This window comes from Camelus dromedarius, chromosome 11, assembly GCF_036321535.1.
Source record: "Camelus dromedarius isolate mCamDro1 chromosome 11, mCamDro1.pat, whole genome shotgun sequence".
NCBI lineage: Eukaryota > Metazoa > Chordata > Mammalia > Artiodactyla > Camelidae > Camelus > Camelus dromedarius.
Genome location: NC_087446.1, coordinates 52,254,029 through 52,270,753, shown reverse-complemented (window position 1 = coordinate 52,270,753; position 16,725 = coordinate 52,254,029). Strand labels below are relative to the sequence as shown.

The 16,725-nt window shown below is 54.5% G+C and overlaps 1 protein-coding gene across 4 annotated transcripts in view; it reads left to right on the top strand.

Moving 5' to 3' along the window:
• Window positions 1–12,031: 12,031 nt before the first annotated feature.
• Window positions 12,032–16,725, top strand: part of HDAC7 (histone deacetylase 7) — a 34,839-nt gene continuing 30,145 nt past the window's right edge. Inside the window, exon 1 of one of the 4 annotated variants that reach the window (XM_064490916.1) lies at window positions 12,032–12,048. Coding sequence is in view for 3 of the 4 variants with exons in the window: in XM_064490913.1 (XP_064346983.1) it covers window positions 12,123–12,157 (35 nt within the window). In the remaining variant the exon portion in view is untranslated. Of the gene's footprint in view, window positions 12,049–12,107; window positions 12,158–12,436; window positions 12,639–16,725 lie in introns of those variants that run through there. The other 3 variants (XM_064490913.1, XM_031462692.2, XM_031462693.2) reach the window with 3 other exon arrangements.

Here is a 16,725-nt window from a genome sequence, read left to right as displayed (position 1 = left end):
TCCTCACATCAGATAACCCGACCACAGCAGCTCCCCCACCCCAGCCCGGTGCCCAGCAGCCCCCTCCTAGCCCCTCGCCCTCTTCCTCCCCGGCCTTGTAGCTCCCCCACTTACCTAGATTTCCTGGGGTGGGGGGCTGGGGGAGGGGTCCCCAAAACTGGGTAATGAGGGTATGAGAACACACGCACACACACACACACACACACACACACACAGCATGGTGGAAACTCTACACCTAGGCCCTGTCGGAAACAGAATGAGGGGGAGGGAGGGACCCTCAACGTATGAGGAAAATCCAGCCTGAGGAAGTGGGGGGTGGGGGTCGCAGAGAGGGGTTCCATAGCTTCCTGCTTCTACAGGAAGCTTCTTCCCTCTTCCTGGGGTGTGAGGTCATCTGGGGTCTCAGCAGGGCTGGCATCAGGCCAGGGTCTGGGCTGGGGATGTAGGTGGGCCATCTTAGCCCCTGTCTCCCTCAGAAACTGCCAAATAGGGAGGAACCAGGGGTGGGGGGGCTTGTGGAGGAAGAGGCCCTGGGACTGGGGGGTGCCAGGGTGGGGGTGAGAGCTGGGCAAGAGGCTGTGGGAAGGGGAGGGGTGGGACAGGGACTGGTGGGCGCCTGGGAACTGAGGCTGGAGGCTTTAATGCCTCTTAACAACAGATGAATCATAGGCAAATTATGTGGAAATGATGGCATAAATAAAGATGTGTTATTTCAAGGCCCTAGTGTGTCGGTGTTGCGGCAGAGCTGAGGGGAGGAGCAGGAGGCTGCCCAGGCCGGATGGTGCTTGTAGGTGGGGGCCCAGGTAGAGTTCCTGTGGGGGGCAGTGGAGGTGATGGCCCACTCACATCTCTTGTCGCCTTCAGGGCTCTGTGAAACAGCAGGTGGCCGACCACAGCCTGCCAACCCCTCCCCCTGGGGCAGAGCTGCACTCACACACTCTAAGCTCTGCTGTGACCCCCTCAGCCCTCCCCTAACCCCACGGGGGCCACCGCTCCCCACACACGCCGCTCCCTTTCCCCGGTGCCTGCTCTTGACTCCGGTCCTCGGGGGTGGGGCGGGGCGGGGGTGCTGGCCCTCCAGGCCCAGCCCAGGGCACGGGAGCCAATGGAGCTCCAGGAGCCTCCAGTGGACAGAGCCCCCTGGAACCCAGACAGGGAATCTGGGCTTTTTCCATCTGGAGAGTGCTAAGCTAATACCTGCTATGGCCTGGCACATGGAAGGCGCCCAGGAAATACACCTGCTGGAGGAATGAACTCCATACCTCCGCCAGTGCCCTCCCTGCAGCCCTGTCTAGACTTCTGGTCAACCCTCATCCTCACTCGCTCTTCACGATGTTGACAGTTATATTAAACGACTGAAAAAACGTGTATACTCACAGCACTGGACACAATCATTACCTGTTACACGTATTTCCTCTCTGCTTAGGTTGTTTTGTTTTTTTTAAAAAATACAGTTGCCATCAAAGAGCATGCACCAATCTTTATTCTCCTATGATGCATTCATAAACATTTTTAACAGTTTCATAATTTTCTATTCAGTGGAAAGATAATTTGCTTCACAATTTTCCAATTGTAGGTGTTCAAATTATTTCTAATTTTCCATATGGTAAAGAACGTGGTGGTGAATATTATTACACATATATTCCACTCCCGTTCCTTGAATTTTGATTACCGAATTCTAGTTGAGGGTACATTGGGTGGGGTTATTCAGCCAAAGGGTAAAAACATTTTCTAGCTCTTACTATATATTGCCAAGTTGACCTCAAAAAAGGTGACACCACCAAAAACAACACATACACGTCACCACATTCTCCCTAATGTTTGAAAACTATGCCGCCTTCATCTTGTTTTAACTGGTATTACTTGGACGACGATCAGGTCGAACATTCCTCTACCTTTGCTTGCTGGCTGTTTTCCTCTTTCCCTGAAGAGTCGTTTCTGGGCTTTGAACTTTATTTCACTGCTGTTTCAGTGTTTGCTACCAGTTTGTGTAAGCTCTTACCTATAAGACGGGCTTTAAAACATCATCAGTTGCAATCGAGTGCAAATCTCTCCTTCATGACGTTCTCCCCACCTTGGATTCTGAGGTGGCACTTCCTCTTGCTTCATTTAAACCTCTGGACTGCTCCCTCTCAGCTCCCTTCACCGCGGCCACCCCTCTGCCCACTCAAAACCTTTGTTCTCTCAAGTGTATTTAGCCATCGTCCTAGTTTCCTCCTCTTCCCCTTTCTCCTCTCTTCTCTCCTGCTCTTGTGGTCTCATGCACTCCTACTAGCAACTCCATGTCTCACCGATGGTCCCAGCTCTTTATTTGTCCTTTCCTCCTCTTCTGAGCTCCAGAGAGCAAGTGTCCACTCAACAACCCAATGTCCCACCAGCACTTCAACTCCACGTGTCCACAGCTTGACTCTATTTCCCTCCAACTTTGCGTCTCCTCCCATAGTCCCTAACCCTGCTGCCTGAGGACCTCTGGGTTTGGAGTGGTGTTTGGAAGGAGAGAGAGGAGCGCAGAGGCTAGCACACCTGAGAAGGAAATGAGATGCTACCATCTTTCAGCTCAGGGGATGAGGGCTGGGAAGAGAAGGAGGAGGCCAGTTGTATAGGGAGATGTGACTCAGTTTCCCTGCTTGTCTAGATACTAGGACTGGTTCCAGGTCTAGAGACAGATGCTTGAAAGCCAAAGTGGGTGGCCTTCCTCCTAGAGCAAATAAGCCCTTGACATTGACCTCACTGGCCTCCTCCTCCAGCTGGCACTAGATGGGCTGAAGAGGAGGTTAAGCTACAGTCCTCTAAACCTGTGCTGTTCACACAGGTGCTGTGGAGCACCTGAAACGTGGCTAGTCAGGACTGAATTGCACCACGAGTGTAAAAGACACACTGGATGTCAAAGACTTAGTATGAAAACAGGATGTAAAATGTCTCATTAACAATTTTTTGTTTTGATTGCATGCTGGAAGGATGTTTTACATATATTAGGTTAAATAAATATACTCTTACAGTGAAATTCACCTATTTAGTTTTACCTTTTTTTTTAGGAAATTTAAAGTGACATACATGGCGCACATTCTGTTTCTCTCGGGTGGTGCTGGTCCAGCCCCTCCCAGCTCCAGGGTGAGAGGCTCCAGTGATGGAGATACAGATATAGACCCACTGTAGATATGCACCAGCCAAAGTTCCAACCAGACGTCACCAACTACCAGACAGCACAGGGCAGACGCTCAGTGGCCAGCATCCCCCAGCCAAGGCAAAGCAAAGCAACACTCTCTGGACAGCCCCTTTCATCCTGGACTCCATGAGGCCCTCTGAACTAGCACGTGGCTCTGCGGAGCTTGTTCCTGTGAACAAGGTACTCCTGGAAAAGAGTCCCCCAGAGCCACCCAGAGCTTTGGATCTCCTCCCTCAATAGTTCATGGGGGAAGTTCTCCATCATTCCATGGGCCAGCCCTGGGCCCCTCTGCAGAAGCCCAGAGGCATCCTTCCTCCTGTCTAGGGCCCTCTCTCCCATCCATCCACTGGGGCTTAGGCTCAGCCCACCTGTGGGCTGGTGGGGGATGAGAGTGGAAGATGGGCCTCTGGGTGTACAGGCTGGGCTGCATATCTATTTTATGCTCCATTTCTAGGTCTGTCCTTCTTGTTGTCCCTCTGATAGGGGCACAGAACGGGAAGAGGTGGGGGTGCGGGGAGCATAACCCACTGGGCTGCCCTCTGTCTTATCCCCCCTTGCCTAGGCCCCAGCGGAGCCATAGGAGGGCACCAGGAGCCTTGGGGCCAGTCCGTGTGGGTATGCCCCTCCCTTCCCCCCAGCTTAGAGGCCTCCACCTCTCCCAGGTCCTGGCTGGGATCCGAAGGCCCCAGGCGAATGGGGGAAGGGGAGCCACTCCTACTTTCCCAGCAGCTGCTGCTGCCTCTTCCTGTTTTGCTAAAACTTTGGCGCTGGACCCAAGGGGGTGGGGGAAGTCGCCAGCCGGTCCCGCCCCCTCAAAGGTCAACCTCGTCCCCCTGGTCCTCTTAGCTAGTTATTTATAGCCCCCCAGGCCCTGACTGAGGAGCTAGAGCTCTCCTCCCTCAAATGTCAGCAGCTGTGGCCATTGCCCCAGGGATGCCGCCAGATGTGCAGATCACTCCAGATGTGCAGTGCCAGGATTCCGGAGAGCAGGCAAGGCCTTTTCTTAGTTGGCTTGGGCATTCCCTGCAGCCCGGTTCAGGCTCCCCTCAACTCTGAGTCAGCTCTGAGAGAACACCTGAGTACCTGGGGGGAACAGGGGGCATCAGAAAAGGTCCCACATGTTTTCCCCACTCCCATTGCTGGGCTCCAGGAGGGGACAGCTCAAGCTATAGACCCGACTGGGTTTCTTTGCATAAATTAGGTCAGTACTTGTTGAGACTGAAGTTGTCAGGGACAACTTGGTTTAGAGGGACAGAAGTGATAGGACTCTGTCTTCCATCACGAATGCTAGCATTGAGCCCCACGCCTGGCACAGCCCAGTGGACAGCAGGCTCTGCGCTAAGCACTTCACGTTCCGACCTTGTCAGTCCTCACAACAACCCTCATGGGGCAGGCATTTCACATCCCAGTTTGCAGATGAGGAAATCGAGCCTCCGAGAGGCCAAATAACAAGCTTAAGATCAAATAGTCAGAGAGACCAATGCCAGCCCAAGCAGCCTGACTCCAGATTCTTGCTTTTAGCCATAGGACAACACAGCCTCCCGCCAGCCAGTCCTCGAGGGGTTTGACATGGTTCCTTGAAAGCTCCGTGCAGAGCAGCCTGCAGCCAGCCTCAGGGTCTGCCCAAGGGGAGAGCGGCTATCTGTCTCCCTGCCTGTGTGCCCTCCTGCCCCTCCCCACTCAGGCCAAGTTGGAGTGAGGGTTGCAAGGACATGGCAGAGACTTCTAAAACCGCCGTTCCTGGCACAGAAGTGGGGCAGGTCAGAGCAGGACCCCTGCTCTCGCCCACAAGGACCCTATGGTCCAGCAGGTCCCTTCCAGGGTGGAGCTTCTGTGACTCTCTGGACCCAGCGTCGGTTTTGTGGCACTGGTGCTGGAGTCCCTCATCTGACTGTTTTCTCCACTCCAGGCTCTTTTCTTTGGCTGTATGCTGCTCTCCAGGTGGTGAGCCTCTCAAGGACAGAGACTGTGGCTTCCTTTGCCTCTGTGCCCACGAACCTAGCACAGAGTAGATGCTCAATAAATAAGAAATTATATTCAATGAAAAAGAGTACAGCGGTGCCTGCATGTGGGTGGCTACTTCCCACTCATCCTCTGTGAAGCTACCCTCACCCCATTTCACCCTCACCTCAGCTTGTAGCAGCTTTGCTGCACAGAGGGGCATAGTCCGAACTCATCCTAAAAGACACTCCTGGGAAGAGAGGTCAGTGTCCTTAGGCCACGACTTCCTCAAGGTCTTCCTTGGAGAATCCTGGGCCAGAGAGGTAAGTGCCTCCAAAGAGGAACCATTAAGATTGGTAAGCAGGTGAGATCCTGCCCTCCAGCCACTACAGCAGCTGGGGCTACCGGGGTCTTGCTGGGGGCATGTATCAAGGCTGAACTCCCCCGAGCCCACCAGTGGGCAGGCCACAGAGTCCCTGCAGGGGCCACTGGAGCGAGTAATTGCGAGCTGGCTGCAGAAAGGCATTTTTGCAACTCAGACGAATTTCTTCTCACTCATGATTAGAGTATGGCCCAGTGGCTGCCTCCCTGACCGTAATCTCTGCTGGCACAGGCATCTCTGGGGTGGGCAGTGCGGGCTGTGGAAGGAGCGCTGACCTAGAAGCTGGGACGCCTGAGTTCTCTGCCTGCACCGGGTCACAGATTAACCATGACATCTCCCTCCGGCGGGGAGACTGGGTCCTCACTCTCCTCATCTGTAGAAGGAGTGGTTTGATTAGAGCCGAGCGTCCCAAACCTAACCACACCTTAGAATTACCTGGGGAGCTGCAGATTGCTGGGTATCCCCACCCCTCACACCCCGAAGTGTCTGACGGGGACTGTGAGAGGGCCCAGGAGTCTGTTTTTCACAGGTTCTGCTACATGACTTTGATATAATGTCAGGTTTAGGGGATCCAACAGACTAGATAATCTTGTAGATCACTTGCAGCTCTTAGGAGCAAAGATTCTAGTAAGTGGAAGGGCCACAACAAGAGATTTTGGTGCTGTGGGCTTTGATCAGAGGGCAAAAGTGATGCGTAGTTTATTTCATCATCATCATCAGTTACTATTTTTTCCCAGTTTTATTGAGGTGTAGTTGACACACAGCACTGTAGAAGATGTGTGGCGTAATGATTTGATTTACGTCATGAAATGATTGTCACAAGTTTAGTGAACTTGCTTCATCCCATATAGACAGGAAATTAAAGAAATAGAAAAAAAATTTTTTCCTGCGATAAGAACTCAGGATTCATTCACTTAACAATTTCGTTTACAACATACAGCAGTGCTCATTATATTTATCATGGACATTCTCATTACATCTCAGTACTTACTTATCTCATTACTGGAAGTTTGTACCTTTTGACTGACTTCCTCCAATTCCCCCTCCCCCCACACATCTGATCTCTTTTTCTAGGAGTTTGTTTGCCTGTTTGCTTTTGAATTATAATTGACCTACGACACTCTGTTAGTTCCTGTTACACAACTTTCCCAATTTTCAACATTTCAATCAGCATCATTACTGTTATTATTTCGCCACTGGCATTATTGTCACGGAGGGTCGGAGGGACAGGGCAGTGCCATCCGTTTGTTTCCCTCACTAACAAGGCTCTGGCTTCGGGGGCCCTCGCTTACCTCGAGGCTGGAGCAGGGCTGTGGAGAAAGGAAGGGAGGAATGGGCCAGACCCATAGGTGGGGCCTCTTGGCAAGGGGACCTATCTTTCTCTCTCTCCTGGGTGGAGTTTGGCTGGCTGGGCTTTGGCACCCGCCTCTGGAGCTGAGAGAGTGTCTTCCCATCCTCCTACTTTCAGTCTCAGCGGCCTCAGCCCTGGGGACTGCCCCTTTCTTCTCCTCAGGTCCCGACTTCCTCCCCAGGATCCCCCAGTGCTCACCAGCCTCATTCCTAAGCCTCACTAATCTGTTCGCCACCCTCTGCTTCTTTGCCTCACCCTTGCACATGCCATTCTCTCTACCTGGAATGTCACCCCCTCTCCCCACCTCAACTGACTGACATTTCTGGGCTTCTCCGAAACCCAGCTTAAAACCCGCCGGCTTCATTTAGGCTGTGATCTGCCCGGGTCTTTCCTCTTTGCCAGGTCCTCAAGTGCCTGAATCAGGCACTTGAAACAACAGAATCAGAAAACTGCTCTGGACTCAGAAAAATAAGGAGAGATGACCTAAACCAGCTCTCATTTAACAGGTGAGACACCTGAGGCCCAGAGAGGTCTCAACTTGGCCGAGATCACACAGCAGGGAGGTTTTTTAAATAGTTGGCTTCACAAGAGGCTTTCAAGTATTTTACGTATTTGTTCTATTTCCTACTGAACACCTTGTGATCAATATGAGGGTAGAGGCTGTGTTTTTGTTTTTATTTTTGTTTTTGTTCTTTATCGCCACTGTGGAGTATATGTGTGTGAGAGAGCAACTGTAATAGTTCAAAAACTCACAATGGTCCAAACTTTTGCGTATATTATTCATATGACCTCAGACCAGCCCTGTGAGGCAGGTAACTGAGGCACTGCTCGTTTACAGAGCAAGAAACTGAGACTTAGAAAGGTGTGGCCCAGGAAGTTAACGGCAGAACTGGGCCTAGCACTCAAGATCCCTGACTCCCAGCCCCAGCCCAGGGCCCTGACACCCACGACACCCCTCTTGGAGCATCCTCCTGAGGTTCCTGGAAGAGTCAAGGGGGTGGCCTCTGCCATCTTTTCTCACTCATTTGTGACTTCTTCATCTTGGGGTTGAGGAGACCTTATCTTTGGCTTCCTGCCCCTCCCCATCCTGTCCCACTGCTTTCTCCTTGTGTCCTGCCACGGCATGGTTGGCACCTAGACACATACACATATACTCACAACTGCAGGTGTCTAGGGCAACAGACCACAGGGGAAACCACATCACCTTTGTTGACACTGGAGGGAGGTAGGGGGACGGGGAAGGAACTTGCTTAGTTCTCTCCACCTGCCTCTGTCCCCACAGTCATCTCACCTCCCAACCCAGGCCATCTGGACTGGTAGCCATGCCCCAGCTTCTTCTTGATTTATCCATTCAATTGTGGCCCAGGAGGATGTATCGCCTCTTCTCTCAGATCCTGAAATCCTGGATGGGGGTCTGCCCAGATGCACCCCAAAGCCACACCCCCAACCCTAGCCAGAATACTTACATAGCTCCTCTGATCCCACCTGTGCAATGCAACAGACAAAGGTGGGACCCAGGGATGAGAGGCCACAGCTGGGGTCAACAAGGAGGGAAACTTGGCATGTCGAATGTCACGCGAAGATCAGCGAGGACCTTGAGTAACCAGGCTGCACTGGGACGGGAGTCCTGGTTGCAGCTTCTGCATTGTTCTGACCTGCTAGAAGAGTCTGCACAGCTCTGAATCAGGCACGTTTGAGATGAAGTCACTTACTGGCTCTACAGCCTTGGGCAAATCATTCTGTCTTTCTGAGCTTCAGTTTGCTAATTAAAACAATGGGGATAATAGCGAGATACAAGTGAAAAGGCCTTGAACAGCACATAATACAAAGGAGATGCTCAATGAAAACAAATTACCTTCCCTCCCTCCCTCCCTTCCTTCATTCCTTCATTCCTTCCACTTGTTATACTTGGCCCCATGAAACCCTTTATTTAGAGACTGGGATCTACCTTCCCTATTTGTATCCAAGTCCAAACCCTGTGCATTGGCATCTGATTGCAGGTTCAGAAGCTGGACTGCAAGACCCAGCTCACCCAATGAAGCTGTCCCTCCGAGATCTCACCCAGGATGGGGATGAGCACTTTCTGATTAGCTTGTGGAGAGTGTGGGGGAAGTGCGGGTTAGGGGAGGGACTGTGGCTTCAGCTACCACATCTAGAAAGCTGGGTCAGGAGTGGTCTCAGAAGCCTGAGGTTTAGACCAGATGACTTTGGATGGAGCTTTGAACCCTGGCACAAGGTGGGCTCCCAGTAACACGTGTTGAATGCCTGAATGGCCTCATCACGTACTAGGTGTGTAACCTTTTTGAGCCATACTTTAATCACAAGCATAGCAGGTATCACTGTTAAGAATAAATGATCTGGGAGGAGGGTATAGTTCAAGTCATAGAACACATGCTTAGTGTGCAGAAAGTCCTGGGTTCAATCCCCAGTACCTCCTCTGAAAATAAATAAACCTAATTCCCCCATCCCGCCAAAATAAAACAATTAAATAATACAAAAATAAATTTAAAAAAATAATAAATGATCTAATGTCTACCAGGGGGATGCCAGAGGGCTGCTACATGGCAAATAGTAAAAGCTAGTTGAGTAAGGAGAAGAGAGGAGAAAGAGAAAGAAGAGGTCAAGTAGGCCCAGAATCCCAAAGAAAGCAGAAGGTGGGGGCCCTCAGGCTTGAGCCAGAGACCCCAGAAAAACTCGAAGTTGCCAAGGCAGGTCCTATGGGGCTAATCTCTTCTGCAAGGTGCTTAGCTGAGCAGTCTGCGATAGGCCTGGACTCAAGAGCCTTAAAACAAAACAAAACAAAACAAAACAAAACAAAACTTCCCATGGTAAACAGGGTGGAGGACAGAGAGGCAGCCTGCACTTTTCTGCCTCATGTCTCTTAGGGTTCCTGGAGGCTCTCTAACATATCCCAGCAAGGGACGTGTGACTTAGAAACTGGCTTAAGACTCAACCATGGGGTGGGGGTGGGCTGATGGGAAATAAAGCAGGAAAGAGAGGGAAAGGCCCAGTCCAGCTTCCCTGATGCAGGGCTCACCTGCAGAGGGCTGCTCTTTCTCTCTGCCTAGACCTCGGGGGTGGGGGCTGGGGTGGGCCGTGTGTCCTGGTGTGGGTAGAAAGCCACGTGCTGGGTGCTGTGGGGACAGGCAAAGGTAGGGGGAGATACCCTTTGGCTCAATCTCTTAGAACTCAGTGATTAGGTCAAAAAGAAAAAAGAAAGCTCACAAACAAATCCATGAATGATGCACATGGTAGAAATGAGCAAACAAGGGCCTGATTTCAGTCCAGAAATAACTCCGGGAGTCCTGGGGGATGGGTATCAGGAGGGGATGTCCTGGGGCTCAAGGAGAAAGACAGCAGGGGAGAGGCTGGGAGTTTGAAGCAACCAAGCAAGTTTTCTGGAGGCTTAGGGCACGGAGAGGGATTTGGAAGGAGGGTGGTCTGATTGGCAAGGGAGGGCTGGGAAAACACACCTGAGGGGGGAGAGCATGTGTCTTTGTGTTTTTCAGAGTCAGTATGAGGAGTCCTAGGGAAAAAGGGTATGTGGGGGTGTCCATCTGAGGGATGGTCCTTGAAGGCCATGAACATCTGTTGCAATTCAACAAATAACCCATAGGGAGCTTGAATTTTATGCAAGGAACTTAGCCAGACACTCAGAGAAATGCACTCGTAACGAAGACAAGTAGCTGGGCTCAGAGAGTGTCCACTCTTGAATATTCTTGGGAAGGAAGAGAGAGTTGAGACAAGTAGACAAGTGGATGAAGGTCAAAGTCCAGAGGAAGACTGACAATGTGCTGGACTGGGGTCCTTGGAAAGAAGGAAAGAATCTCTCTGGCTATAGGAATCAGGGGAAGTCTCCTGGAGAAGGTGGCATAGACCTTCAGGATTGGAAAGATTTCAACAGGAGGAGGAAGGGGCTGAGAGGACATTCATTTTTGGAGGGAACATGATGAGCCAAGGGAGAGAGCATGAAGACATGGCGAGGAGCAGCCAGCAGCCCAGTTTGGCTGAAAAAAAAAAAAAAAATAATAACAGCAACTAACATCAGTGAGCACTAAGTACCAGGAGGCAGAAAGGCACGAGGCAGAGGGGAGAAGAGAGATGTGTGTAGCCTGGTGCCTTGTTGGAGGAGGGCTTGATTGCCAGGAAAGGAGTTTGTGAGGATAAATTAACAAGTCCAGAGGGGTTGGCTCTGCCTGCTGAGTAAGTGCTGGGACAAGGAAAAGGCCCCAAGTAGGAAGCAGTAGCAACAGGTGGTGAGGCCAGAGCTGTGCTTGCAAGAACAAGGAGTCTACGGTCAGGAGCTGGACCTCCGCATGGCCAAGCCCTTCCAGGCCACTGTGGATGCTTACTTCAGATCTGACATGGCTCTGCCTCTGGCGCAGCCTCAATGTCTTCTTCTGCAGAATGCTGGGACTCTGGGGTTCCCAGGATTGAGGAGGATAAGATCGGGTCAGAGGAAAACTGTGCTCTGCCTTTGGGTGGTGAGCCTCACACTACAGGAAAGCCTAGTGTTTCCGGGTGCAGACCTCTCCCCTTCCCGGGAGCCGCTGTGTCTCTGACCCAGCAGATTGCCTGAGGCGACAGGGCTGATAGGCCAGGCCCGGAAGCACAATGGCGAGGTCCTCAGCCCCGACCCCTGACTCTGACCTTCCCGTCCGCTTAAAGGGAGGCGGGCAGGGAGGGCCGCTGCGCAAAGCCAGCCCGGAGCTGAGTTTATTAGCTGAGGGAGGGCTGGAGGCGGCTGCATTCCGACTCACAGACTGGAACATTTCTGTGATCCGCTGTAATGCACTGGGAGACACTGGGCACATTGCTGAAGTTTGACTCATAGGGACCGGGAGGGGGAAAGTAGGGGGGGTGGTAGGGGGAGAGGATTGAGAGGAAGAGAGGAAGAGGAGAGGAGGGAAGGAAATCCCTTGAGAAATTTCTTTAAAAAAAGAAAACTTTCAAAATCCGCACCACCCCCACCCCTTTTTCTTTTAATAGGAACAGGCTGGACCCTTCGATTCCCCCTCAGCAGGCGTGGGGGGGGGGGAGTGGCAGAGGGGGAGGGCTGGGCAGTGATTCAAATCAGATCCTGGAACTTTCCTCAGGCAAGTCGCGCTCTGGGCTGGGGGCAGGGGTTTCCGTCTGGGATTCCTCGCCGGGACCGGGGACTCCACGCGTGTCCCGCTGTCCCACCGTGCAACTGCTTGCCAGGGGACCGTACGTGTGTGCTTGTGAGCGCGGGGGCCCTTCCCTGAAGCGTGTCTGTGTAAACGACTCTGCCCGTGGTAAACATGGATGTGTGCTCGCGTACGTGGTGTCTGCGAGGGTGCGTGCGCTCAGGTATCTGGGTTTCCGGGAATTGTGCGCGGGTCGCGGCGCCGCGCGGCGGCCGGGACTGGGCGGCAGCGCGGCGGCCGCGCGCGGGTCGGGGCCGCGTCCCGCGTTCAGAATTCGGCGCTGCCTCCCCGCGATCCAGCCGCGCTGGGTGTCCGCCGCCCGCCCGGGCGCCGCGCCGTGTCTGCGGGGTGGTGTGTCCCAGGGCCGCGAGCGCCTGCCTCCTCCCTCCCCTCCCCCTTGGCCCGCTCTCAGACTCAGATAAAGCATTTCCTTCCATTGTCATCCTACCCGGCCGGCCGGGCTGCCAGGGCCCTCCCCCTCCCGGCCCCCTCCCTTCCTCTCGCCGTCTCACAGTCGCTCCGCAGCCTCCGGCGACCGGGGGGATGTGAGGCCGGCGCCCCAGCCCCCCGCCCCGCCATGAGCCCCCCGCTCTGAGGGCCCCGGCCCCTGGATGCACAGCCCCGGCGCTGGTGAGTACTGGGCTCCCGCCCCGCCCTGCGCGCGGCAACCAGCGCCGCCCGCCCGGGCTCGGGCTCCGGCTCCAGCTCCGGCTCGAGCTCCGGGCGGCCCCGCGGGCCCGGCCCGGCGTGCGTCCCCCCGACCGTGCCCGCTCCACCCGGCTCCGCGGGGCTCTGGCAGGCTCCGGGCCGGGGCTGGTTCCGGGGCCGGAGGGCTCGGGCCTCCCGCGGGGCGCCCACATCCGCTCGCCCTGGGGCAGCGACAGGCCCGAGGGAGGGAGTTGGAGGCCCCGGGCCGCCAGTGCTCGGGCCCGGGGTCGCATCACCCCCATTCGTGGGGAGGACGAACCGGGGGACCCGGGAGGGAGGGACGGCCGCCGTGGCCCCGGGAGGGGGCGGTGCTCCGGGGCGGAAGATTTGGAAGCGCGAGGGCAAAGGGCAGGACCCACTGAGTTGGGGCCGGGCTCTTGGCGCTGGACATCAGCGCCCCCATCCCGCGGATCCCGGCCGAACCGTCCTCCGACTCCTGCGCTGAGGAAAGTGATCCCTGGGAGGGAGGGTCTCTGACAGCGAGCTTTCTCTGAGCACCGCCCCCCACCCTTGCTCACCCATCAGGGTGAAGAGACACCTGTGCCCGAGTGAGCTGCGGAGGTGCTGGCGGGGCGCGGGAAGACAGGGACCGCGGGCTGTGTAGTGAGTGGTAGGGGACAGGATGAGCGCCCCCCAGGCCTGGGGTCTCTTGGTGCTGGGAAGTGCAAGCAGGGGGCAAATCTGGCAGCTCAGCTGGGCTGTAACTGGGCCCAGAGTTTCTAGGCCTGTGGATTGGGAGACAGCCCTCTGGGGCTTGCAGGCCACCCAGCTACCCTCACCCCCATTTCCTTCCCTCTGGCTGTCCAGGCTGCCCATTCTGACCTCCCCAGCCTTCAGTGCTCCTCCCACCAAGTCCAGGCCATTCCCTTGTCCCTGATGGCTGTCCTGCATACCCCAGAGGCCTCCCCCTGCATCTGGACACTGTCTTCCTGCTGCCCATCCCTCCCCACATCCCCATTCAACATCTGCTTGAGGCCCAGCTCTGCCTGCCAGTTTCAGTGGCCCTGCTGGGGACTCAACATCTGGACTCATCAGTCTGTTTCTGGACTTGCACCTGGACCCATGGGGACCTTCCTCAAGACCCCTGCCTAGACATTGGGCTGAAAGAAAGGAGAATGTGACTCTGTTCCCTACCCCCTAATGCACCACCTTGGTGGCCCATTTCTCCCCAACAGGACCCCATAGGCCAGGTCTTCCAAGGCTTAGGCTGCCACACACACTGCTCACACCAATCCTCTTGGAAGCTACTTCAACGGCTTCTGCAAGACATCTCTTAGCTCCTCATTGCTCAACATATCATTCTTCCTGTTCTCCGCTCTCTGTTCCCTCTGCCCACCTGAATCAATAAGTAATCTTCCTCTTCTCTGCAGTCATTTCTGGGGGAAACTAAGGCACAAAGCAGTCTCACTCTGTTGTACCCTGGGAACCTGGGCTGGAACCAGGTCTGAGACCCCTTCCCTGCCTTTAGTCCCCTGATGTTTTTCATCCCCAGCATGGCCAGGCTCAAAAGCAGGCTCAGAGTTACTTCTCTTGGTGTTCCATCTGGAATGGCCCCAGGGCAGTGTTCTCCTGAGGTCTCTGTTCCTGAGCTTGAGCCCAGGGGTGTCCACCAAGTCTCAAGCTGTGATCCTGAGGCTGGGAAGGCTGCATCAGGTCTTGGCACCGACTGTTCCAAGCATCTAAGTGGGTCACTTTGCTTTGACCCTGAAGCTCAGTTTCCCTATGAACAAAATGACCACAGAGGAGAGGCTGACCGTAAGGAGATGGATCGCTGTCCAGTGTAGCAGTTATTACCCCCCTGACTTCCTTCAGGGATAATGGACTCCAGCATTTATCCTTGTCTGAAAATGGTAGCTGGAACTTTCTCTTCCTCCATCCCCTCCTCAATCCGGATATAAAACCCTTGGAAGTGAGAAACTCCTGTGTGATGGGGTGGGGAGCGGGACCCTCCCATAGCTGCAGGTGCTTGCCCAGGGGCCCAGAAGGCAGAAGCCTGCGGGACCCCACCATCTTTTTGTCTTCTTTCTCCTGGCCTTTCATAAAGAAGTGATACTTTCAGAGTTGTCAGGGGCCTGAGAGAAGATGAGCTAATGTAAGGCCCAGGGTCACCCAGCCAGGGAATGGCATTCTGAGCGGGGCCTGGACCAGACCACTGCCCATTCTCCTGGCCTCCTCCTCCCCTCGCCTGACTCAGATCCTGCCCACACCCCCATCCCACCTTGGCCCTGACCTGTCCTCAGTCAGATTCGAGGCTGGGACCTGTGGTGGGATGTGGGGTATTGCTGGAAGCAGGGCCAGAGTTGAGGCGTGGGAGCCGGCAGGGAGGGCCTGTGTCCTCCCCACAGCTCCAGGACTGCTTTTGTGTGTTGGATTTGTTCACTAGATGGGGCACTTCCTCTGGGGCAGGAAGCTTTGATTTCCTGTGGTGGGGGCGCTGGTAGGATTAGGAGTGGGGGGCTCAGCTCTGGGCCATCCCTGATGTTGTTGTTTGGAACCAAAAGGGGCAGGGTTTCTGCATAAGGCTGCTTCCCCTAACCCAGGGGAGGCAGGAAGGAGAGCATGGGTGAGGAGGCCCAGGCTAAGGCCAGAGAAGGAGGCCGAGAGGGCAGTGAGATGGGGAGGTGGGGGTGGTGGTGGGCAATGCAGCAGGAAGCCTGGTCAGCAGGTGACCCTGCCGGGTATTGTGTTTCCCTGTGATATTTCCCCCTGTTTCTGTGGCAACCTTCCCCGGGGAACCCAGGCCTTCGGGCTGCAGGAAAGTGCCCCCAGACAGCCCTTTCCTTAGAGGCCTGAGTATTAGGAGGAGTCCCTAAATCTGGCCACCTCCCTTACCATTTTGGCTCCCTGGAACCAGTGCTTGGGAGTCTAGGCCAGCCAGCTGAGCAAGCACTGGGGAGGGGGTGGCACTGGGTGGAGGCCCTTTTGCATCTCCTGGGTTCGGGGAGGGGAAGAGAGGGCCTGCTGGGCTTTGGGGAGGGCTCTGTTCCTCCCCTCATCTCATCTCTCCACTGTCCTCCTCCAGCAGCCCTCCCTCTACAAGAAGGAGGTGGACAGCATGTTGCCTGGGGCAAGGGGGGCGGTGGCCGAGGCAGGAGGGATGTTTTCATCAGCAGAGCATAGCTCCTTTGGTCCTGGACCAGTTCCCAGAGGCAAAATAAATTCAAGATAGTGTCTGTTTAGTGTGGGTCAACATGTGATGGGTGTGTGTGCTCACTGGGTGTGTGGTGGGGGGCCTGTGTGTGTGCCCCTGGGCTGTGTACGTAGAGGTGGTAGTCCCGCAGTTTGTAACCCATGTGATGGCTCTTTGTTGGGTGTCTGTGGTGTATGCACATGTGTGGTCCAGACCTGTGTCGCCTGTCGAGTTGTGCACCTTTGCAGTTAATGGCTCTGTGTGGGGTATATGGACACGTTCTGGGGAGATGTATGCCTGTGCAGAAGTGGCTTTTTCAACAGAAGTCCAGGTATTTGCTAGAAAGCACCCTCATCCCTCCTCAAATGCCAGTTCCTGTACCATTTGCTGTAGAGTCACCTGAAAGTGTGTTAAAAATAAAGATCCTCGGCCCCATTCCAGACAGACTCAGAATCTGCAAGGGTGGGGCCTGGGAGTCTGTATTTTGACACGTGCTTCAGGTAATTTGGTGCAAAGCCATGTCTGAGGACCAATAATCTGGGCCAACCTCTTTAGTTTTTCTTCTGAGGACACTGAGACCCATAGAAGTTACATGGTTTGTCCAAGAACACAGGGATATTAAGGGAAAGAACCAGGACAAAATTCAAGCCTTTCAAGACCAGTCCGAGACTTACCCATGCATTCCCCTGTGTGTGCTTGTGTGTACGTGTCCACGCTCAGTGTGATGTTGTGGACCAGGTGGGGCTGGTGTGGACGCTTACTGGGCCTTGACCTTTTCCCTGGGGTTCCTGACCTGGCTCTTCCTTTACATCCTGCTTCTTCCTCCCTGGGGACATCCTGGAACTCTTGTTGGTCAACCCTAAAGGTGATGTTGGGAAG